The sequence below is a fragment of the Pipistrellus kuhlii genome, unplaced genomic scaffold, assembly GCF_014108245.1.
Source record: "Pipistrellus kuhlii isolate mPipKuh1 unplaced genomic scaffold, mPipKuh1.p scaffold_m20_p_4, whole genome shotgun sequence".
NCBI classification, from domain to species: domain Eukaryota; kingdom Metazoa; phylum Chordata; class Mammalia; order Chiroptera; family Vespertilionidae; genus Pipistrellus; species Pipistrellus kuhlii.
Window position 1 is genome coordinate 31,024,652 of NW_023425540.1, and position 24,685 is coordinate 31,049,336.

Below are 24,685 nucleotides of genomic sequence, written 5' to 3' on the forward strand. Positions count from 1 at the left end.
TGGAATAGAGGCTGTTCTTGTTTATTCTCCTGACCTTTCCACCCCCAATGGCAGGTCTTCTTGGGGGAAAAAGAGGAGATGGGAAAGACTGGTTCGCCTAATCAGAAAGGAATAGCAACAGTGTGTAAAGAATGACAGGGCCCTTTACTAATCCGGCTCCAGCGAATTTTCTTACATAGCTAATCATAATCCTCTCATTTTACATGAATGGAGCGATTTTAACCTTCTTTCAGTCTTTTCATTCCCTCTCAGTGGTGCATCTCTGAACCCATTAGTGATACCTGTCACCTAATAATATTCTCAAGTATAAGTAGACATTTATTTTTGTGACATATGTACTAAATGTTGACTGTATCGGCTCCTTTGCTAAACTTTGGGAGGCACAGATAAGATATTAGAATTCACAGGGGGCAGCAAACATATTAACCAAGAATGGGATTATGTTTTCCCCTTAAACACTAAAATAGAGAAATCAGCAAAGTATTTTTGTACTTTTTCCCCAATGAGCAGAGAAGTTATTTTCCGTCACTCTTGCCATTTTTCCGTTCCAGTTTCTGTGTTCACTAGAACATGTTGTTAGAATTTTGTTGTAAATGATTCTTAGGTTCCTTAGTATTGTTATATATTGAGGTCTACAGTGGAGAAATGAATCCACTTACCTGTTTTGGGAATGCTTGAGAAATTGTGGTGGCAAACCATCCAACTGCCTGAGGACTCCTCAACTTCTGGAAGAACTAACTCAGTATACATGTCAATGGTTGCTTTAGGACTAATCCGTTGTGCTCAGGAAACCATCTTCACTTGTGAACGAAGCTGGAAAAGCTGATACAAACTCTTGAAAGAGAGAGAAGACTAATGAGGGCACCAGAACTGTGCTCTGAGGCAGGAAAGAAAGGAAGTCACTATATTCCTTGTCTCAGGATGTTGGATAAAGATTGGTCCTGAGGAACCCTGGGCAGTAGTACGTGGTTTCTCTAAACTTGATATCATGCTTGCTGGGGGGACTCCTCAAGCAGCGAAACCCACATGGGAGATGGAGTATTTTTCTACTTCAGTTTTCTCACTAAGTTTCATCTCCCAGAAATAGAGTGTGAAGAATGTTTGTATCAGAGCCTGGTGTGCAGAAGACCTTCTGTGAATATTAGTTCCCTTCCTCCTTTTCCTTTTGCAAGCTATTTCCCTCCATCAGTGAGTCTTCCATAGCTCAGTGATTTTTTTTTTGGGGGGGGGGCGCGAGGTAATCTTAGGAGGCTAAGTATGTTAGGGATGGTGGTCCAAACACAGAGTGAAACAGGAAGCAGGCCCCTTGCAGTATCTCTTACCCACCCAGGTGGCCCGCACCTGGGACCAGGTATAACAATAAAGGCATAAAGCTGTGTGTATATCTGGATGATAGTGCTAGTGCCACCTGCATGGAAGATGGAATGAGAAACATGGTCTGACAGCTAACCATGGATCACAACCTTTATTGCTCATTAGCTCTGATACCCTGGGCGAGTCACTTAAGCTTCCAAAGCTTCAGTTTTCTTATCTATCTGTAAAATGGGGATGAAAACAATATTATGTCAGAGGGTTGATTTAAATATTAAATGAGATTGACACTTAGGATGGTACCTGCACTGAGCGAGTGCTGTGCCTCTCTGGGGAGGGCCTGGTGGACTGAGACCCTGAGCAAAGGGGCCATTGCCCTGCCACCCTGCTGGCTTTTTCTGGAAGCTCTTTCCCCTGCACAGCTCTTTCTCTCCTTCTAGGTCTCTTCAAATGGCCCTGTTTCAGAGAGATGACATCTGACCACCCCTATAACAGAGTGGCCCTCATTCTCTGTCCCATATCCTGCACTGGTGTTTCACAGCACTTACTACCACTGAAAGAAAGGGATTTTGCTTTGATCACCACTCTCTTCATAGTGCTTGGCAAATAGTCGGTGCTCAGTGAATTTACTGAGGACATCAGGCACTGGCAAACTGGTTCAGTAAAGGGCCAGATAGCAAACATTTTAGGTTCTGCAGACCATGCAGAATGGCTCAGCTGTGCTGTTGTAGGCAGAGTGTGGACAGTATGTAAATGCATGAGCATGGTTGTGGTCTAGTATTTTATTTGGCATGCGGTCCCAGGAATATCAATAAATGATGAAGATCAGGGATGGACCTTTAGTGGCTGTGGTGACTTGAGTTTGTGGGAATGGGGCCTCTTAGCAGTAGAGGTGACAATAGCCATTAGAGGAATATGCCGAATTAGAGGACAAAGAAAACCCCTAGTCCTGATGGAGGGCCATCTGGCTTCCGAAGGCCAGGATGATACAGTAAGTTGGGGGGTCAGGTGCATCACCAGCCAGACCATTCAGTGGGCATGGCCGTGTCAATGAAAGTTGTGCCTTCATGTGCTGTGAACTGCTTTTTGTTAATCTTTAAATAAACACTGACATGGCAGAGGAAGGAGTTCATTGTTTAAAATCCCCCTATACAGAGAAGAAATCTAACTTATCTACCTGGAAGTGCAGGTTCTTATATATGACAGTCCGAGATTTATCGAAAGGATGACAGATGTTGTACCCACATTGTGCTCTGTTCGCCAGCAGATTTCAAGCTCACACTTGAATCTTTCACACTAATTCAGTGTGTCTCTTGATCCCAGCCTTTCGAGTCAATGTTTTCAGTGCACAGCCCTTTCACTGTGAATCTCAGGCAAGAATGGGAAAACAAAGGCTTGGGCTGGGAGCTGGGCCTGGGTCAGATGCTCACTGTCGGGTTGCTTTCTGGGTCATCTGCCTGAGTCTGTTTCAGATGGCTGGGAACATCATGGTTTGTCCTTCACTTCTGTAACCTGGAGAACATTTTCTTCCTGCCAGATGGGGAAAGGCTGTAGGGGTCAGAGCAGAGGGCTCTTGGTTGGAGCGATATCCTTTCATGAGGAATAGATAAAAACACGTGAGGAGGTTCCTGTAATGGGTGATCAGCCAATCCAACCTTTAGGTGACAGTGTAATCAGTGATCAGAGTGATTAAGTTACTCACGTGCTGTTGATCCAAGTGAACAGTAGAATGTGAAGAAACTTAAGATGGGTTCATTCTCTGCAGAATCTAACAAGCTATTAATTGCTCTCCTTTTCCCCTTTTCTTCTTTCTTCCTCATTGCCTTTACCACCCCCTTCTTCCTTCCTCTACAATGTCTATGGGTGTCATTTTCTCTTTCCATGTTTCTGTAGTTCATGTTCTCCTGGGGCCTGACAGGTTAGACTTGGCCTGACCGTTAGGGCCTGGGAACCTGGTGGTGGATGATGACTTGGATTCAGCCCTGGGACCATGTGAACTGGACAAAGGAATGCTGTGGTATTAGCATTATTACCCAAAGCTCTAAAGCAAGCCCTCAATCCATCTGTGACTCCCAGCAGAGGCAGGGCAGATGTGTGGCAGTTCCCTGGGCAGGCAGGTAGCACTGAGACTCAGCACCATGTTGGCATCTGGTCTTTAGGAGGCTCTGTCTCAGAGGCAGGAAGCAGTCAGTGCAAGACCCTGGGCACAAAGCACCCACCAGACCTTGAGTTCTGAGGGTACAGGTCAGGGAGACTAGTTATTAAGACGTAGAAGGCACAGCCCAGAGAAATAGTAGACACCAGGGTGGGAACCTGGTCAGGTAGAAATCCAGATGTCAGATGGATTTAGTGCTGAGCCAGGAGCTACTGACTTAAGATCTCAGAATTGACTTATTGCTAGGGAATGTATTTATTTATAATTATTTAATGATGTATTTATAATTTAGTGTAATTATTTATATAGTATTTGTTATTTTTGCTAAGAGAGGTTGGTCGCAGGCTCTGTGGTGGGACACAGCCTGGAATGGACGGGGGAGATGACATGGGGACAGGAGCCAGGCAGGCATTCACTTCCTTGAAGAGCTCTTGTTCATCACATTCACCTAATCCTCCCCCTCTCCTTTCTCCCTCAGCCCTTTCTTTCGCCCTCTTCTCTGGTCCCTTCATGCTCTCTGGTTATTTTTCCCCTCTTTAAGAAGTCAGGATGATAAAATGGTCCTGCATCCCCTTTCCCCCAGCTCTCCTTTTAGTTTGCTCACTATCTGCCAATTTCTCAGTGATTGTTTTTCCTGTTCTAAATTATTTCCATTTTTACCAGGTGAGGCCCTTAAGCTGCTGAGAACTCGTGACTCACGGTTCTTAGGAAAGCTTTTCTTGAGAACATTTATTTTGCCTCTTGGGTCAGAGTTCAGTTTGTTCCTGCTACCCACGGGAATCTTGCTCAACAGCCCGTTTTTCCTCTTAGTGTCAAATCATGAGATGGATATTCATTTATATGTTTGTCCAGTTGAAGAGTTTAACATTATTTTACAGAGTGTATTTTGAAGTTTTTCCCAGAATCTTGTGTAAAGTTTATTTTTAGTTCTCATAGATGTTATGGAACAGAAGTTCCAGCCCTTGACTATTTTCTTTCATGGTTCTGATCAAATGAGCTAGGCTAAGAAAGGGTAGGGAAGGGGAAGAGAATAAACATTTGAGTGCCTTTTCAGTTAATCCACAAGAATCCTGTGAGGAGAGTGTGATTATCCTTATTTTATAGATGAAAATATCATTTGTTCCCTTTATATGGCCGGTAGGTGGCTGGATTCAAGCCCAGCTGTGGGCCTGTCTCACGCCACAGTCTTCCTCCTCTGTACTGCTTCCGGTTTGCTCAGGCCACAATGTGATGCCCTGTGCTTCTCCAAGAGCCCCTGGCCCTGCTGAGAGAGTTGGTGCCAAAGAGCAGTAGGAGGTTAGGATCATGCTACCTGGTGCCGATGGTGGGAGAAACTCTGCTCTCCTTCTTACACCTTAAGACAAGGTGGGGGTCTTTGAAAAGCCTCAAACTGGAAGGCCATATTGGCAACGTTTACACACCACTCTAAGCCCTCTCTGGACTGGCTTCTGGGTACCTGAGAAGATCATAGTCTATGTGAGTATATTCAAGTCAACCCCTTCTTCATTTCAGTCATTAATCCCAGCATTGCTCAGCTAACCCAGCAAGGAAAAAAAGTGAACTAGGTGTTGGCCACAGCTCTTCTCAAAGCCACTGTAGTCCCAATACTCGGCTCTACCCCTGCATTTGCCATGTTGTTTTATGGTTGCATTGGTGTGTCTGTGTCCTACATGCCCGAGGCAATGCCCTGAGGAGGATGCTGTATCTACTCTGTTCTCTAACTGCAGGCCTTAATACAGTGTTCAATCCACAGTAGATATTTGGCTAAAATTTGTTTAAAAAACAACTCTGAGTTAAAGGTGTGTATGAATAAAAAGGCACAGAAAAAATCATACAGGTTGATTGTAATAGAGTGACGGATGTCAGTGGGCTGAAGAAGGAAGTGAGTAAGGAAGTAGGTGTGATGCAGCGGACTGTGGGTCTGGACATGTGGGTCCTGGCCTGGAGTTATGCACCACACGTCTTTGTAAATGTGGGCAGTTCATGGGCCTCCTTCTTCCCCCAAATAGCAAATTAGACTATGGGTGATTTTTAGGTCTTTTCCATTGCTAGTATTTTATGATTGTATAATTCCAATTTAAGGATTTCAGCTATGGAAGCCCTAGAAGCTGTTAGTGTAGGCTGTCAATTAGGACTGAAATGGACCATTTGGATTGGTTGACCGGAGTCCATGACCCACCCAGTCTTCTCTGGGGAGTCTTCCCATTCCGTGATGGAAGAGGAAATCAGGGTTAACTTTCTGGGGCTTTAAAGGGTAGAGCAGTTTAACAGGGGCTTTGATGTGCTTTGCCACTGGGAGGCCCTCTCTAGGAGACCGCTGGGGATAGTAGAAGGAAGGCGGGCTCTAGAGTTGGGAATCTCGGGCCTGGTTCCTTTTGCACCACCTTTGGAACTGATAGCTTTGGGGGTTAATCTTTCTGAATCTGCTTCTTCACTGGTGAAATGGGAATAGTGCCACTATCTAGCTGGGGGTCTACTCTCTGCCAGAGGGAGAGGTGGACACATTTTGCCCCCTGACTTTCAATGGAAGGACGATGGCTGGTGAGGAGGAGTCTCTTCCTGCTTTGTAAACCGTGGCCAGAATCTTTACTTATGTCCCTGATGGGGACATGGCGGTACCAGGGGAATTTAATGAGTTCAGATGAGTAAACAACTCCAGGCATAGATTAGATCCCTATGTAAAGGTCAGGGAAACATCTAGAATATTAAAGCAACAGAAAACAGGCGATGCGTGTGTGTAAAGTCAAATCTGTACACTCTCCGAGCTTTCCCCAGTGTCATTGTTCCTAAACTAAACTTTGAGAAGTGCTGCGTTTTTAAAAAAAAACAAAACTGTAATATTATGTTTTAAAACTGTAGCATAATATTAGCTCTATTTTTTCTTTTTACATCTGTAGACTATTGAACTTATTACTTAATGTAAACATCACAGTAACAATTAAATTCCTGCTGTGTGGTGCTTTGTCCTTGGGACTGTGATGATATTGCTGGGGGTGGATGTGTGTGTAGAGATGTTCATAAGCAAAGGAATTGACTTTCTTGAAGTTGGATTGACAGACAAAAGTGAGATACTGATATCAAAGTGCTAATTTACATACTTCTCAGGGAAGGGAAGAAAGAAAATCAATTCTCTTAAGGAATGAATTGTGATGCAGCTCTGTTTAGGTGAATGCAATTGTAGTTTGCTGTACTAATGTGTACAAGGATGTTTCTGAAACACTGTTTATATTGTGAATTGGATTTTATGTTTCAAAGAATTAATTACAAAACTAAAGATGGAAAATGATATTGGTATCTAGTACATCTAGTTTAAGCACATTCATTGATGTGTTAATTTTTCAAAACATGGATTCATTGAGGAAGTAAATTGCAATAAACTGTTAATAGGTTGGGTAAATTAATGTGGCTCAGGAAACTATCCGCTTAACATATCTTGTTGACATTGAACATTTTTTTTGGCCAAGATTCTATCTGTGCTCTTCCTCTGTCCCCCTTCTTGTTCTCCAAGGGTTTTAGGATTGCCTACAATAACAGATAACTCAGTAAGAACCACTTAAAAATCGGTGAAGATAGACAAAGGAAAGTAAGTATAGAGCAGTTTCTTACCATGGCTCTGCTGACATTTGGTGAGAGTTCTTTGTTTTGGAGGGCTGTCTTGGGCACTGCAAATTGCTCAGTAGCGTCTGTGGTCTCTAGCCAGTAGATACTGGCAGCATCCCCTGTCACTGCTAAGTTGTGACAACTAAGGATGGTTTCAGACATTGCCAGACATCCTCTGGGTGACAAAATGACCACACGTTGTATAGAAAGTGTCTTAGTTGAAGTTGTGTAACAGACTACCACCGACTGGTGGCTTACAAACAACAGAAATTTATTTCTCACACATCCTGGAGCCTAGAAGTCCATGATCAAGGCACTGGAAAATTCGATATCTGGTGAGGGCTCACTTCCTGAGACATCTGCTCACTGTGTCCTCACATAGCGGACCGTGGGAGGCACAAGGAGTTCTCTGGGATCTCCTTTATTAGGGCACTAATCCCACTCCTGTGGGCTCCCCCTCACACACTAATCACCTTCCAAAGCCCCTATCTCCAAATAGCATCATCTTGAGGGTTAGGGTTCAAACTATGAATTTGGGGGTGGGAACACAGCAATCAGTTTATCGCAGAGGGTGAGTGAAGCCAGAGGGAAGGTCTTGCAGGAACCAGATCCAGGAAGTCCTGATGGAGGCTGGCCACGCCACACTCACCGGGGTGGTGGACTGCACGTGATCTCCAGCGGCCGAACTGGAGAAGCCTGATGAGTTATGTGGCTTATCGGGTCCCTGAGATTAAATATACCGTAACTCAGCAGAAGCACGTCTACTTCTAATGGGGACACGAACAGCATTTTCTGCAGGTTTCTGTCTCCCTGAGAAGGAAGCTCCTGAACGGTGGGAACTTTTGTCTATTTTCTCCCCTTCTGTGCCCAGAGGAATACCTGGCACATAGTTGCTTAATAAATATTTTTAGGAAGAGATAAGTATTGACAAGGACAATACTGTTGAATAAAGGCCTTTCTTTACGTGTTTATAGAACAGACTGGCAAGACTTACAGGGCTAAGTATTATAGAATCATTAAATGGAAGCAGGCTTTCTGGGTGGTGGGATCTAAAGTGAATGTTGGCAAAGATCAATTAAATGGGCCCCAGCACAGTGTGGTCCAGGATTGTAGTAGCTCTCTCAGTGTCTGACTCAATCCATAATTAGGTTCTAGGATGCTGGGGGCCAGGAGGTTGGTTACATATTCTTCCGGCGTAGAGAGTGAGACGTAAATGTTAGTTAAAGGTAAGGGAGAGGGAGACTTGAGCTCAGCTATGGTGACAGTTATCACCAACATTATTAGTTATTGAGTGCTTATATTTGCTGAACGCTGTGTCCATCATCCCTCTGCATCCTCCCTGCCTCTGCGGTCTGTACTTCAGAGAGGCCCGAAGTGGCTTGTCCAAGGCATGGCCCCGCGATTCTGTCCTTGACAATTCAAATTTGGACTGGACTCCTCACCTCTCTGTCTCAGGCCTACTGCAAACCTCCTAGCGCTGGATGGTCAAGCCCCAGGGGTTCATGCTCTTGAACATGGTGTGAGAGGTACAGACAGAAATAATCCTAAAGCAGTTCAAACCATGTTCTCAGTAGAGCCATAGAGGGGAAAATGAAAACTCAGTACAATTATAATCAGTTTAGTTTTCTTGCAAACTATTTTTGATGAAATATACCTGCAGCAATGTTTGTGGCTGAGGGGACTTCCTCTATTGAAATGTTATAACCAGCACAGCTAACATCCATTGTGTGCTTTCTGTACTTCACACACAGTTTTAAGTGCTTTCCACGTATGAATTTCTTTCATCTTTAAAGCAATCTCAGGAGATAAGTAGCATTATTACTAACATTTTGTGGATGAGAAATAGGCATAGAAATAGTTATATGTCTTAATTAAGGTAGTTAAATGTTGGCATTGCTAACAACATGGAGTTAGTATGAAGCCAGTTAACAACTGTCTTAACTATATAACCTTGTTGCATCAAGTTTTAAATATTGTTTATAGGATTTGGTTTAAAAGTAAATATAATCCACATATACGTGAAATCATATAGTATTTGTCTTTCTCTGACTGGCTTAGCTGACTTAGCATAATACTTTCCAGGTCTATCCATGGTGTCGCAAAAGATAAGAAACAAAATTTTTTAAAAAGTAAATATAATTCAATTTTGAAATAAGTCATTTCAGATTGCCAGTTTGACTCCATTTTGGATGGTGCTGATGGAGCAGTTCATTAAAATTACAAACATTGTCTATGCAGTTTTATAATTATTTCTATATTTTCATATCTTTGGTTTCTTGGAATATTTAATATCAAGAAACAGAATAACTGAACAATGTCTTTGTAACCTTATGGTCAGGCTCTTTCTCTTTCTCATTTTTTAATCATAAAAAAAGACTTTACTGGTGAGCCCTCATTATGTATGCAGATGGCATTGTGATCCCTTTGAACTAACGAACTTTGGCCTTAGGGCACATGCATTCTGAATGGGTCTTTAAAATGTAAGTGCCACACCATGAGAGTAAGTGAGGAATTACAGAAAGGAGGACTGGGAGTAGGAAAAGGCTTGGATTGATAGACATAAATGAATATGCTAGTTAGGAGATAGTTAAAAGGTCGAATAATTAATTATTTAGGAATCACCTTCAAAGGTAGCAGTGTTCAAAAATTAGCATATTAGTTTGTATATGGAAAAGATTCTTTGAAAAAATGTCATTTGCTATAACCTAAGGGTCTTTTTTAAAATACATGACGTGTTCGATTTTGTCAGACTACTATAGATTTCGCGTTAGCCTTTTCACCTTGAGGAACATTTAGTACAATTTTATTCTGATTTTTCCAACATTAAAAACCCTTTGTGGCATGTGTTCCTTATTTATCTGTTATATTTTTTATTAAATACCAGAGATTTGCAATTTACTTTTTTCCTTAAAACATTTTTTAAAAATTCTTTATTGTTTAAAGTATTACATAAGTCTCCTTTTTCCCCCATTGACCTCTCCCTGACAGCCCCCACCCCAGAACATGCTCTCACCCCTCTACTGCCTATGTCCATTGGTGATGCTCAATATGCATGCACACAAGTCTTTTGGTTGATCACTAACCCCCTCACATCCACATCTCTCCCCCCCTTCCCCTGCCTTCCCTCATAGATTGGACAGTCTGTTCGATGCTTCGATGCCTCTATGACTCTGGTTCTATTTTTGTTCATCAGTTTATGTTGTTCGTTAGATTCCATAGATGAGTGAGATCATGTGATATTTATTATATCTTTCTCTGACTGGCTTATTTCACTTAGCATAATGCTAAGTTGCAAATAGTAAGAGTTCCTTGTTTTTTATAGTGGCGTAGTATTCTATTGTATAGATGTACCACAGTTTTCTAATTCACTCATCTGCTGATGGGCACTTAGACTATTTCCAAATCTTAGCTATTGTAAATTGTGCTGCTATGAACATAGAGGTGCACATATCCTTTCTGATTGGTGTTTTTGTTTTTTTTGGACATATTCCTAGAAGTTGGGATTTTTTTTTTTTTTCCAACAAATATTTACAGGGTGCCTTTTATGAAGAGCAGTGGACCAAATAGAGCTGGGGACAAAACTGACTAGTGCAGCGGTCACTAACCGGTGGTCCATGGACCACTGGTGGTCATGAGGTCCGAAAGGTTGGTGAACACTGGTTTAAGGAAACCTTTGGAGCAGCGGTCGCCACTGGTGGTCCATGAGGTTCGAAAGGTGGGCGACCACTGGATTAGTGTATCATTTCATGTAACCTACATGCTAGCTGAAGAAGGAAGATAATGAATATGATGTGATAGATGCTGTGAAGAAAAACAGAGAAGGGAATAAAGTGGTAGGTGTGCTGTTTCATGTGGGTGATTAGGGGAGGTCTCCTTGAAAGTGTCACCATGGAATAGAGACCCGGCGGCTAGCTAATATCTGAGTGTGCATCAGGCAGTGATCAATGGATGGGTCCTGGGTGGGAAGATGCCTGAACCACCTGAGTTCTGGCCACAGATTGAGGTGGGTTGAGTGGAGTAATAGGAGTGGGGGATCAGAGAGGGAGGGGTTAGAGGAGGTAGGACTTTCAGGGCATTGTCAAGACTTTGGAGCCCAACTAGTGTGGTTTAGTTGGTTGAATGTCATCCCATGTGCCAAGAGGCCAATTCTTGGTCAGGGCACATGCCAGGGGTCCCAGCTTAATCCCCAGGAGGGAGCATGTGGGAGGCAGCCAATTGGTATATAAAACTTTGCATTGTGTTCTGGGTAAAGGGGAAGCCATGGAGGACTCCTGCAGAGGATTTGGAACCTCTGCCTGGTGCTCTAGAAGGGCCTTGACTGCTGTGCTGAGATGAGGGTAGGAGGCTATTGCAAGAGAGATATCCTGATGGCAAGGACAGCGTGGTAGCAATAGAGATTGCGAAGTGATTGTATTCTGGATATATTTTGGAGGTTGAGTTAGAGGATTTGCTGATTGGATATGGAGTAAGAAGAGAAGTTTACAAAAACTGTAAGGTTTATGATGGGTGTAGCTGGAAAAAAAGAGCTCCCATTTATTGAAATTGGAAAAGCTTGTTAGAGGGGAGGAAAGGAAGAGGGGTTCGGGAACTGGGTGAAAAAGGTGAGGGATTGAGAAGTACAAATTGGTAGTTACAGAATAGTCACAGGGATGTAAAGTACAGCCTAGGAAATATAGTCAATAATTTTGTAACAACTACGTATGGTGTCACCTGGGTACTGGAAATATCAACGGGATCCCTTTGTAAAGTATATGATTGTCTAACCACTATGCTATACCCCTGAAACTAATTCAAAATAATACTGAATGCAAACTGAAATTTTGAAAAAAAATTAATTAAAATATGTTTATGTTTATATCAATGTTGTTAATATTTAGAAACTATAAATTAGAGAACTCATGTACTTGGGCATGACCGTGTCTGGAGATGAGGTGGGAGAAGTTGTCAGTTAAGAGGCTGCAGGGTCAATAGTCCCTAAAAATTACTACATGACTTTTAAAAAGAAAATTACTATATGCTTTTTACCAGGGAATAGCAATAGAATAAGAAACTCCTGGTCCATGTTTGGAGATGGTGGTGATGGTGATGGCAGAGACACTCAACAAAAATAACGTCTAGTTTTGTGAACCATGTACCTTTGTTTTTCATTTAACATGGCGGTGAATTCTTCTGTCTGTGTGTTTTTTCCCCCTAGCCTCATACTTTGTAAAACAGAAGGCAGTGGGTGGAGATGATAAATGTAGAAAACTATAGACATTGAATTTTGGTGATTATTGTTTTTATAGGACGGATACTTTTAGAAACCTTCCTCCAAACCTGCATTAGACTTAGAATAGCTGAGCACCTTTTGTTCTCTAAGATGCTTCTATGTTTCCTGTGATAAATGACTAGCAAGAGCAGTTGTGTCATACTCACATGTAAGTGAAATGTTAGGTTCCTATCTCTCTGACTTCTAATTTATTAATATGCCTCTTCCAGTGGTTTTGTGGCTCGTGGAACTACAGGAAACTGACATAGGAAGTTATAAGCAGATCTAGCACACCACAAAGCAATATTTGCGATTGGTGAGTGAGGTAAGGACCCATTTCTGGAGAATGCATGTCAACCCAGGATACTCTGTGGCTCTCAAAGCCAAGGAGTCTGTCTGGCTCCTTGGAGTCCACTGTCTGTTTAGTGCGGGAAATTAGAAGTGTTTGAAGCAAGAATGACCATCTCATGCTTGGATGTCCTTGAACATCAGTGAGAGTTCAAAGACAACCTCTGTCTTTAGTTTAGCTCCTTGTAGTATGAAGACTTTGGAAAAGTTGAAAAAGATTAAACTGATATCATTCAAAGGGCAGTGTGTAAAGTGATAGGTTTGATGTCTATTAAAAGCTCTAGGGTGTGATGGAACCTTTTTAAAGGGATCCTGAGTGTTTGAATCAGGACAAAAAATGAAAAATAAATTGCAGGACTGCAGTGCACCATTTTGAGAAGCTTTGACTAATTGTAGAAAGAAAAGCAGAGCTGGTGACAACACGGCAAATTTGGAAAAATGATCTATTTAGAGAGAGAGCCCTGTTGGGAGCAGGATTGGATGTGAAAAAGGAAGTGGATCCTGGAACATAGCACTATATTTATAGCTTTTTCTACTTGCATTGTGTTTGGAACATTGGCAGCCCGCACAGGTCACTGCCTCAGTTTTTCCAGATTTAAAACTCTATTCCACTCTTGGGGTTGTGATTCTAGTGAAAAACGCTGTCTTATTATTAATAGTTTGTGGCAAGATATATGTGAGCAAACACTTTCTTTTTTATTTTTTCTACTTTTTCTCCTTGATATCTTTCTCTTCTTTCTGTATGTGTTTCATATTTTTATGGCTTTTGGGGGGGGGGGAAATATGTAAGAAAGGCTCATAATTCCTATTGAGGAATTATCTCCCCCCCCCCCCCCCCCGCTCATTTTCCACCTCTGTTAATTTGTGATATAACAATCTTCCTTAGAGCCATTCATTGTAATTCTGCAAGCTGAAAATCTTAACATCAGGTGAAAAATAAGTGACAGAAGTTGATGAACCTTAAACAATAAATACGTGTATTTTATGCCGCTGCTACCAATAATTAAGAGAGAATAACCAACTAGAATGCACCTGAACGTGCTTGATTGCTCGGAGGGGTTCTTGGTGCATTTGCAGGGCCAGTCGCTATTATGGGATATTTTGCTGAATGTCTATAGCACATTGCCACCTTGTGGCTGCAAGTTTTCTTTCTAAATATAAGCACATTTTTAGTATTAAGTGTATCTGATATAATCTTATATTTCTCCTACTATTTATCCTTTTCCTCGATAAAAAATTTGAGGCACCTTTTAAGAGTTCGTACTATAGGGAGGGAGCATTTGTTCTTAGAAGAGGCACGATTAAGTATCTAGGGATGAAGATCTACAGTGTCTGCATCTAACTGTGTGCTGGGGACAGGGACAGGAAAAGAATGAGAGAGCAAAATCAATATGGGAAAACTTAACGATTCACCTTTGGTAAAGGGAATATGGGTGTTCATTGTATTACTCTTGCGACTTTTCTATTTTTGCAAACTTTCTTCTGAAGTTAAAGAAATGGTAGTTAAAAAAGGGGAGGGGTAGTAAGCATATAAATGAAGCCAATGGAACCTTTGCATTGTGTGATAACCTGCTATGTCTGGACCACTGACTGGGCTCTACTTTTTCTAGCAGCTGATATCACTGTCCAGGGTTCCCTTGTTACAATTCATTGTCCAGGGGGATTTGGGGCAAAAATGTGTAGATAGAAATTCCTCCTTGTAAGACACTTCATGCAGTGAACAGCAGCCTCAACCAGTATATTCCAAAAGTGCGATCTGGAATCCCTATGCCCTGATATGGCTTGATCCTCAAGTGGCTACACTGCTAGCTTTCTGGATACCTCTCAATAAAATGCCAAGTGACAATGACATACAGTAAAATACTGACTTGCAATGAGATTGTACTTACTGACAGTGCTTGAAATCCAGTGGTTCCAGTAGAGCTTGAGAGAGAGTTGACATATGGTAATAGCTGTTCCAATACAGCCTCTTCCATCTCAACTAGCTTCCATCTCAACCATCTCATAGGCAAGGTCAAATTTCTTTGTGTGCCATGGATTTGAATGTGCTGTGGCGCATGACAGGCAAATGATGACTTTATTCCTGAATTTATTCCTCCAATAAATATATCCATGATAATACAAATCGAAAACAAAGCACACAGTTGTAACCAGATGACTATCTCTATCATGAAAACAAAACATATCAAAATCAAGCATCCCCAAAAATGCCTGGCCTTGATTGTTCTTACACAGTTCTTTTCTGTCTTTAAATTTCTACCAAGTTTGCCCTTTTCTGTGGGGCCATAGATATCTCATTTAAACTTCCTTTAAGTTTCTTAATAACTATCTGGATATAGTATATGCACATGAATATTTCTGTCCTAAGTAACTGCCTATATATATATATATATATATATATATATATATATATATATACACACACACACACACACATATATGCTTACTTGAAGGTGATCATTTAAGGAGATATGGCCCTATTCAGCTATGGAAGGTTTTCTTATAAAAGCAGGACAGATCTTGAAGTAAGTGACACAGGGGACTCTTTTGTAGAAAGCTGTCTCTTGAAGGGACTTTGGTTTCTCTGATTCTTGTGACAGGTTTTCTTTTAAAAGCAATAAAGTGATATAGGGACGTATTGATTTCCATTATGGGCTGTGGTGCTAGAAATTTCCCTTCCCTATGTCTATGAGCATCAAAAGCTTGTGGATTTTTTTTTTTTTTGTGAACAACTAAATAAGTAATCTATTGATTCTCTGTCGAGCAATATTCTTTATTTTGGTGGGGGGGAGGGGTGGATCAAGGCCCACAGAAAGATACGTATTTTACATACTGACTCAGGACACACACATATACATGTGTAACTTAAGAAAAATATCATGAAACAAAATTTCCCTTCCTTCACTGGATTTTGATAATTTCTGTTCTATTGTGTTAAAAAATACTGATCACAACATACTAAACTTGCTTTCATGACCCACTAATGCAGTGATTTTCAACCAGTGCACACTGGTGTACTGCAAGAATTTTTAAAATATGCAATACCTGCCTATTTAGTCAGGGGCATGGACCTCTTTTCCCTTAGATTGTCAAATAAAAAGAAATCACAGCAGCCAACACAACAATAGCCGTCTGGTGTGAATGCATCAAAATTATACTTTTTTTTTTTTATCAGATAGGCAAAAAATAAAATATATTTTTGTTGTGCCACAGAAATTTAGTAATTAGTGTATGTGTCATGAGTTGGAGAAGGTTGAGAATCGCTGCACTAACACTTTCTGACCCCCTGCTTGAAAAGCCTTGCTATTAAGGTTTTGAGCCAGCCAGACTCTGTCAGATGGAAGACACACAGTGAAATCCTGAATGCTCTCCACTGGCTAAATTAAAAACAGGGCCAGGAAAGAGGGATTTAGAGAAGGAAAAGGGATTTCGAGAGGAAGGTGTGCCTGGCTAGTCTCTCATTTTGGTTGTGTTGGGAGCGTCCCCAGCGAGTGATGCCCTGTCCTTCTCTCTGCAGCTTGACCACATATTGTCCCCACCACCCATGCCATGTCGGAAGTGCAGCAACCCGGACCTGGCTTCGGGCCCTGGGAAGTCTCTGAAGTTTAAAAGCCAGCTGAGCGAGGACGGACGGCAGCTGCGGCGGGGGAGCCTGGGAGGTGCGCTGACAGGTGAGTCAGCAGTGATTTTGTTTATACCCTGGAAGGTCCAGAACGGTGGTGCCCATGGAGTTCCAGGTGCAAAGAGCAGCCTGCTTAAGAATGGGCCTGCCTCTCTGCAGACCATTTGGTAAAATCTAGTCCAAACCAGAAAGCAGTTAAATTGAGGATCATATTAATAAGCTTTACTGAAATATAATTTACATACAATAATATATACTCATTTTCACTGTATGTGTGGGTGGATTCTGGTGAATTTATATGCCAGACTACCACCAAAATCCAGACAAGAAATATTATCTGTGTCCTTTCCTAGTCATTCCCTTCCCCCAACCCCCAACCCTTGACCCCAGGCAACCATAGCTTTGCATTTTGTCTCTGTAGATTAGATTTACAATATCTTAAGAAGTTCATATTGATGGACTCACACAGTCCATCCTTTTTTGTCCCAGGCTTCGTGGGCTCAGTATAATGTTTTTAAGATTCATCCATGTTGTGAATGTCAGTGGTGTAGGTTGAACTGTATAAAGAACTGCCAAACTGCGTCCAAAACTGTGACATTTTACATCCCCACCGACAACAGGCAAATGCTCTAATTGCTTGGCACCCTTGCCAACCTGTGGGGTGGCCAGTCTTTTTGAATTTTAATGGGTAGATAGTCATATCACATTGTGGTCTTAATTTATATTCCCTTGACAACTAAATGTTGTCAAATAAACATATTCCCATATGCTTATTGGACCTTCATATATCTTCTTTTATTAAGTGTCTTTTCCAATCTTTCGCCTGTTTTTCAATCATGTTAAAATTAAATTAACTAAAATTTTCAAATCCAGAAAACCCACAAGACACTTTTACTGACTTGAAAGATAGCCATATTAATATAACTTGGGCTTTTAATAACTAACTCATCATGTAAATTTCATGTTATTAAACTTAACTTTGAATCACTAAAGGTTAGATACTAAAGATTCTTTGGTCTAACCCTTATTTTATGGGTGGGAAATTAAATCTTAAAAGTTAAAAGGCTCTATCATGCCCATGCTTATTAATTTCACTTAAGAAATTTACTTACTTTCCTTAAGCTTTTTTTGTTACCAGTAGGAGGGGCAGGAGTGGTTCTTTCCGATTTTTGCTGAAGCAGTTTATTGAAAGCTTTAAGAGAACGCGGGGGTACAGCTCTTGATGCAGATTCATGTTTCATGGCCTAAAACATGAATTTATCTTTAGCTTTGGGGGGCGGGGGAAGAGCTGGACTTGATTCTCATTTCATAACCTCAGCAGCTCTAGAAATTCCATACTTAGGTAATTTAGCCTGCTATATAATTATTTTAGGCAATTAAATCTTTGGTCAGATAAAAAAAAAATTCAATAGTATTTGGAAGAACTTAAAACATTGGACATCAGCCTGTTTTTCAAAACAGTTGTTTAGAAGTCTTATTGGAATATAAAGAAAACATTCTTAATTGGCCATCAATACATTAATGGAATAAGGTATGCAAAGCATTTAGCCCAGGGATAGGTGGATACTAGCATTCTGGGTATAAATAATTGAATTTGGCGTATTTGCAGTTGCTAGAAAACTTGGGCTTGTGAATATCAGTAAGCTTAGAAACTTACCCACTGAGTTTCTCCCTGGAGTCAGGCACGTGCTAGTGTCAGGAGAGGGAGCAGGGGAAAGGAAGCATCGTCTCTGATCCTTAAGAAACACAGTTTCCACTTGTTTTAGGCAACTATTAATAATCACATAAAACCTTAACCTAAGGACATACCCTATTGCTCACTTAAGTGAAACTGATTTTGCCATAAAAAATATGTGTCCCTGATATATATTCTGTTACTTAAAGGCCAGCCACCTTCCTATTGCCTAATTTTGTTTTAATCGAAGGATCTTCTCTTTGGCAGTTTTCTACTGGTTCCTTAGAACAAAGACTTTGTGAAGGACTAGGTTACAGTTTGAACATTTGCGACCTAGTTATCCTAAGTTATGATAAGTTTTCTTAAAAGCTTAACTCTCTGAGAGGAAGATCTACAATCTTTTCATCTACTCTCCCTAATACCATCATAGCTAACATTAAGAATTTACTGTGTAGAAGGGCTGTTTTTAGGAGGATGCATTTATTGATTTACTTAATCCTTACTACATTTCTGTGCATTCACGAGGGAGGCACTCCTACGCCTCTTTTAGAGATGAGAACACTGAGGCGCAAACCAGTTGAGTAAATTGCACAAGATCAAGAGTTGAATCCAGGCATTGTGGCTCTGGTGTCCATGCTTGTAACCATCACTCTGTTCCTGCACAGTAAACACTCCTGAGGTTTTCAGTAAATTCCAGCAGGATTAATTTTAGTGATTCCTAGGTGGGAAAATGTTTGCTCAGTTGCAATCTGGGGCTGACTCAATCTGTAGGTCTCCTAGTTCCTTATTTGCAAAATTAAATTAAAACTAGGCAATTAATACATATTAAAAACTTTAACATTTATACATCTGTTAACCCAGCAAACCTAATTCTCAGATTTCATTCCCAGGAAAATAGTCATGAATATGTGAAAAAAAAAAAGGACTCTAGTTATATTTTGAGCAGCACCATTTATAATAATAAAAAATGCATATCATCTAAATAACTAGCAAAAGAATATTGCTTAGCCATAATATGGTATATATATGAAATGGAAAATAATTGTAAACGTTTAAAGCCATGTTGTAAAATAATACGTTTTAACATGGAAAGAGCCTCACTATATATATATATATATATATATATATATATATATATATATATATATGTATGTATTTTTTTATGTGAAATCCCATTATTGAATGGTCACATAGTAGCGCTTGCTTCATAGGGCTGACTATAATTGTAGTGAAATAATTTTGTAGGTCATAAGAAGGGAAACAACCTCTGCCTACTAAAGTGTTTTCTCAAACTGGGATGATGGTTGACTGGGTTCCCGTTATAAACGGGCATGTGGAGAATGCTGTGGCCTTTTTCCAGCCCGCAATTCAGTCCATGACACACTTTTCTCCCTGATTTTTTTTTTTTTTTTTGTGTGTGTGTGTGTGTGTATGTGTGTGTGTGTGTGTGGCACTTGTTAATGCATCAGTCGGTGACATGAATGCTGTATAACCACAGCATTTCAGTGGTGGACATCAGTAAGTGTTTTTTGCTCAGGGGGCTGCAGGTAAGCTGGATATGGGGTAATTTAGCTGGGATTGATTCTAGATTGCAGTTTGGGTTCAGCTCTGCTCCATGTCTGATTTCCTTGGACATCATGTTCTCCTGCTAAAAGACAGGAGCATGAGAGTGTCCGTCCCCCTGCATAGGCATATTTCAGGCTGGCATCATAGCTGCTAATTTTCTATTGGCCAAAGCAAGTCATATGGTCAAGCCAAGGGTCAAGGAATGGAAGCATGTTCCACCCACCTTGACACCTTGGCACGGATGCAGATGTAGAATGCAACTGACTAGAGGGGAGGGAAAATTGGCACTAACAAGTCCGTCTGTCATAGTTAGCCTTCCACTCTCTTATTTAAACAGTCTTTTACAGTATAAATATTTACATTTCTCTATTTTTAATTATAAATGTGTTCAATGTGGAAAATTTCAAAAAAAGACAGCACTATAAAGAAAAAGGCCCATAATCTCACCATGCACACAAACCAGTTGAACTTTGGCATTTCCTTACTTAAGTTTTGAATCAATCTCTTAAGGGTATTAGATTAAAAGATAAAGCAACCAGTACCTTTTTTTTTTTTTTTTTTTTTTTTTTTTTTTTTTTTTTTGTAGGACTAGGCCCATCACTGCTTACATATATTTTTTGTTGTCATCTGATGGTGCTTTCTGCCTTCCTGGCCTGCAGCATGCTAAATAGGCACCAGGAAGCATCCTGTAAACATCGACTGAGCTTTGGAGCCCCCTGATGAGGAAGGCAGGATTATTCCAGTCATTATTCAGACCCTTACAGTCTTGGCATGGGCATTCAGTAATGCACCTGACAGTTCACAGCGAGGGAGCTGCAGAATGAAAGGCAGAACCTCAGGATCCAGAGTCCTGGCTTGTTGATATGCAAATATGCTTTCCATGCTGTGGTATATGGATGTGGCAGCCCTAACAGTCTGTGAAGGAAGGCTCCTCTTCCTCAGGAAGAGTTGTATTTTTCAAAACACGTTTGGGCTGTTTGGAATGTAAAACAAAGAGGGATTTATGTATGTGTGTGTAACTTGCATATAATAAGAAATCAACTTTGCTGACAGTATAAAGTAGAATTATGGTGCTCTGTCTTGGGGGGAAAATTGAGAAATTTTTCTCTTTTGGACTATGGAAATCAGTTTGGAATAAGATTTGAAAATACAAAAAAAAAAAAAAAGGGGGGGGGGGGCATTTCACAGGGAAAGGAAAAAACAACACAACCTCAGAAAACATCCCTTTCTTTAAAATTAACCTGGAGGACATAGTGTTTGCATGCTGTGGAGCACTGAACAGGTTTCTCATGCTCACAGTCTCCCTAGCTTAGTGTTCAAGTCTGGAAGAATTCAGATTAAAGCAAATTTACATAAAATGTGACTTTTATTCATGGCTTTGGTATTTAGTAAATTTTGCAGGTAAATACCTTTCATGCTGTTTAGATTTCTTTATTTTTGTAATAATACCGATGGAAAAATGGCGTGTTGTTACATTATATGCCATAACAAGCAAAACCCCCAAAATCAATCTCTTGACACAGTAGTGATTTCTTTTTTTCTTATGTAAATGTTTTGGGTTGCTGGCAGCTCTCTTTCTCCTGGTGAGTGAAGGACCCAAATTCCTTCCATCTTCTGATTGCTCTTTATGGCCTTAACATACTCTACTTCCAACTGGTGGAAGTGGAAAGAGAGAGGAGAAACCTTTTTAACTTCTTAAAAGTCCCAGCCCGGAAGAGTCATACTTTATATCCATTTACATTCTTCTGGCAAGGTCCCATCACATGGTCACAGCTGATTGCAAGGCTGATGCAGGGCCACTAGGATGGTCCCTGTTGGGCCGTTGCCACTGGGTTCACTTACACAAGAGGCAGAGGCAACATAGCACTTATTAAATTGGGAAAACTAGGAGAAATAGGTTTTAATAAAGAGATAGGAGGTGATGAACTGGTAAAGGGTACCTGAGCCTCTCAGTATTATGTCTTACAACTGCAAGTGAGTCTACATTCCTCTCAAAATAAATTCTATTTTTAATAGGGAATATAGTCAGTAATATTGTCATAGTTATGTATGCTGTCAGGTGGGTACTATACTTAATCTAGGTCCGTGGTAGGCAAACTGTGGCTCAGGAGCCACTTGCAGCTGTTTGGCCCCTTGAGTGTGGCTCTTCTACAAAATACCATGTGCGGGCATGCACGTACAGTGCGATTGAAACTTCGTGGCTCATGTGCAGAAGTTGGATTTTGGCTCTCCAAAAAAATTTCAATCATTGTACTGTTGATATTGGCTCTGTTGACTAATGAGTTTTCTGACCACTGATCTAGGTGATCACTTTGTATGTTATATAAATGTCTAATCGCTATGTTGTACACCTGAAACTAATATAGTATTGAATATCAACTGTAATTGAAAAATATTCAAAATATCCTATTTTTAAAATGTCCCTTTCTAGATCACTGATTTTAATAAAGTTGCCTTTAATAAAAGCAGGTATCTTAATAGATTGCCAGTATTCCCCAATACATTTAATTTTAAAAATATATGTGGTGACTTCACTTTTCTCAATGCATGATGAGAACCCTGGGTAATATGTGGAGGGTTAGGTAGGAGTTGAGTAGAGAAAGATGTTAAATAATCTTGGAGGACAGGGTGGATTTCTTGGAAGCATTGACAGCCATTGAAGGTCTGAGACTATGAAAGTGAAAAGTCTGTGTACATATTTGAGGAAATTTGCGTACAAGAAACAGTAGTTTCACAGACTATAACAGAGAGGCCTGGTCAGGGGTCATCCAGGCCAAGGTGGGGAGGGTGCGGCTGAGCTACATAAACATGAGAGTTGTTTGGGGTCTCTGGTGGGAGTTCTCAGGGGTAGAGCTAGAGTCCCTGGGAACGTGGAAGGAGACTGGAAGCAGGGACCTAGATGTGAGGTGGGTTTTGGGACTGAGCAGTCACTACCCTATTTTCCGAGTCACCAAGGGATCAAGGAAAAAATCCATTTGCATCTTCTTCCTGGTTTGAGTGTATGATTTTAAGTAGCCTTTAAAACCACTTGCTGTCTTCACCACTTCTCTGTCAGTTTGTGTCAGGATATTGTGTTTGCTCTCTAGGTGTTCTAATTTGAAAATGAATCTTTTGGCATATTTCTGTTTTTGCAGTTTCTCCCAGTCAGGGTAGAAACATCTTCTGAGACTTGGTCTTAATGGGGCTCTATCTCCTGGCCGGTTCCTTTGATAGATGCTGCCTCCCAGTGGCTCCCTATCAGGGAGCCTTCTGTTTAGTTCCTCTCCCATGCAGATGACCTACCAGTGAGGTAGGTTGCTCCTTCTAAAAGGGCAGTCACGCCCTAACCAGTTTAACTCAGTGGTTTGAGTGTCTGCCTGTGGACTGAATGCTCCCAGGTTTGATTCCAGTCAAGGGCATGTACCTTGGTTGTGGCCAAATCCCCAGTAGGAGGTGTGCAGGAGGCAGCTGATCGATGTTTCTCTCTCATAGATGTTTCTAACTCTCTATCCCTCTCTCTTCTTCTCTGTAAAAAAGCAATAAAATATATATGAAAAAAATAAATAAAAGGGCAGTCACATGGTGATTCCCAAGTTCTGGTTACCTGCTGCCTAAACTGCCCAGCTCACCTTACTCAGAGCTAAGTCCTAACGGAAGTTCAAATCTCTCCTTCAGAAATTTTATACCAATGCAACCTATCCAAGAAGTGATGACATCTAGCATGATGAGAGTATTAATTAATGAAAGAATCTAAATGAGGACTTGAAAATCATCGAATGCATTTCTCATACTAAAAATCAGATGAGAGACTGAGCTGTTTGCTTTGATATGTGAGTGTGAGCTCCAGAGAATGCTGGGAGCCAAGCTAGATCAGCAAATCTGGCTCTACAAAAAACTGTCTTACAGTTCAGGACCAGATCAGGTTTGAAAGACTTAAAAATTAGTACAAGTGTTAAGATGTTATTGATAAAAGTTTCTCTTAAGAATGCTGAAGTACCTTCTGCAGAACAAAAGGTAACTTGGGTCTTAAATTGTAGTTGATAGAATTTCAAAATTGCTAGCACAGAAAAAGCAGTTGCATATTGAGACACAGCAAAACCTTTAACACCTGCAAAATAAGTTCACCTTCTTGACTTTTGGCCCAATATGTTGGATGTGGCAAATCAAATACAGTAATGGAAATTCTTCAAAATACACCAAAGATGAAAGTGTTTAGTGGTCATTGAAGGTTTTGCTGGCATTATTTTAAGTGGCTTATATCTAAACATATGTATATGAGAGGCCCCTGCACAAAATTTGTGCATGGATAGGGTCCCTAGGCCTGGCCAGTGTTCAGAGCCTGCCGGGGCCTTCCTTTGTCCCACACTGCCTCCTGGTGGTCAGTGCACGTCATAGTAGGCAGTCAAACTCCTGAGGGGACAATTTGCATGTTAACCTTTTATTATCTAGGATAAGGATGCTGTCTTTACAAACTAGGCTGATGAAGAAGCTTTACAGAAACAAACCAAAGGTGTATGAATATTATTAGGATCCACAAAGCACTAGACATTCATCTTTCTTTCCCAATTTCTCCCAATCTCTTCCATTTCTTTCCCGCTTTTCTGCTCCCTTTGTATTTCTTGTGGTCTAGCGTGATACTATAAAAAATGGATTTCAGTTATTCCTGAGAGACAAATGAATTTATTGAATCCATATATCAAAAATTTAAGTTGTTCTTAAAATTCCCTTTGTAATAGAAAATTGATTTCAGGTGCTTTTTAAAAAAATATTTTTTAGCATTTTATCAAGGGGTTGAACTTTTTTGAAGGGGTATAATCATGTTTCTTTTTGTTTTCTCTCCACTGGTGTGTTTTTTTTGTACTTCCCTGAAAATATGTTTTGTTCTGATAGGATGTACTGAGGCCTAGTCATGACTGGGCACGGTTTCCCTATCTTTCATGCACTGTGTATTTTTAGGTTCTGAAAAGCATGCGGATTCTAAGCTTATCTTCTCAGTTCCTCATATGTGTAGTCCTCAAGAAATGAAATGCTTTTAGCTTGCTGTGACTCTTTAGCATATGTGAGAAAGCCACATAAATGGAAACGATTATATTACAGTCACTGTGAAATATAAATAATGAAAAATTAGTGCTGACTATAAAATTGCACACACCACACTCCTTTAATTATGATTGGGAAGAG

General features: G+C 40.6%; 1 protein-coding gene across 3 annotated transcripts in view; it reads left to right on the top strand.

Moving 5' to 3' along the window:
- MAST4 (microtubule associated serine/threonine kinase family member 4) overlaps positions 1-24,685 on the top strand; it is a 505,205-nt gene that overhangs the window by 125,883 nt on the left and 354,637 nt on the right. For all 3 annotated transcript variants that reach the window (XM_036408807.2, XM_045571483.1, XM_045571484.1), the window contains exon 2: positions 16,180-16,333. In XM_036408807.2, the coding sequence (XP_036264700.1) occupies positions 16,180-16,333 (154 nt within the window). The remainder of the gene's footprint in view (positions 1-16,179; positions 16,334-24,685) is intronic.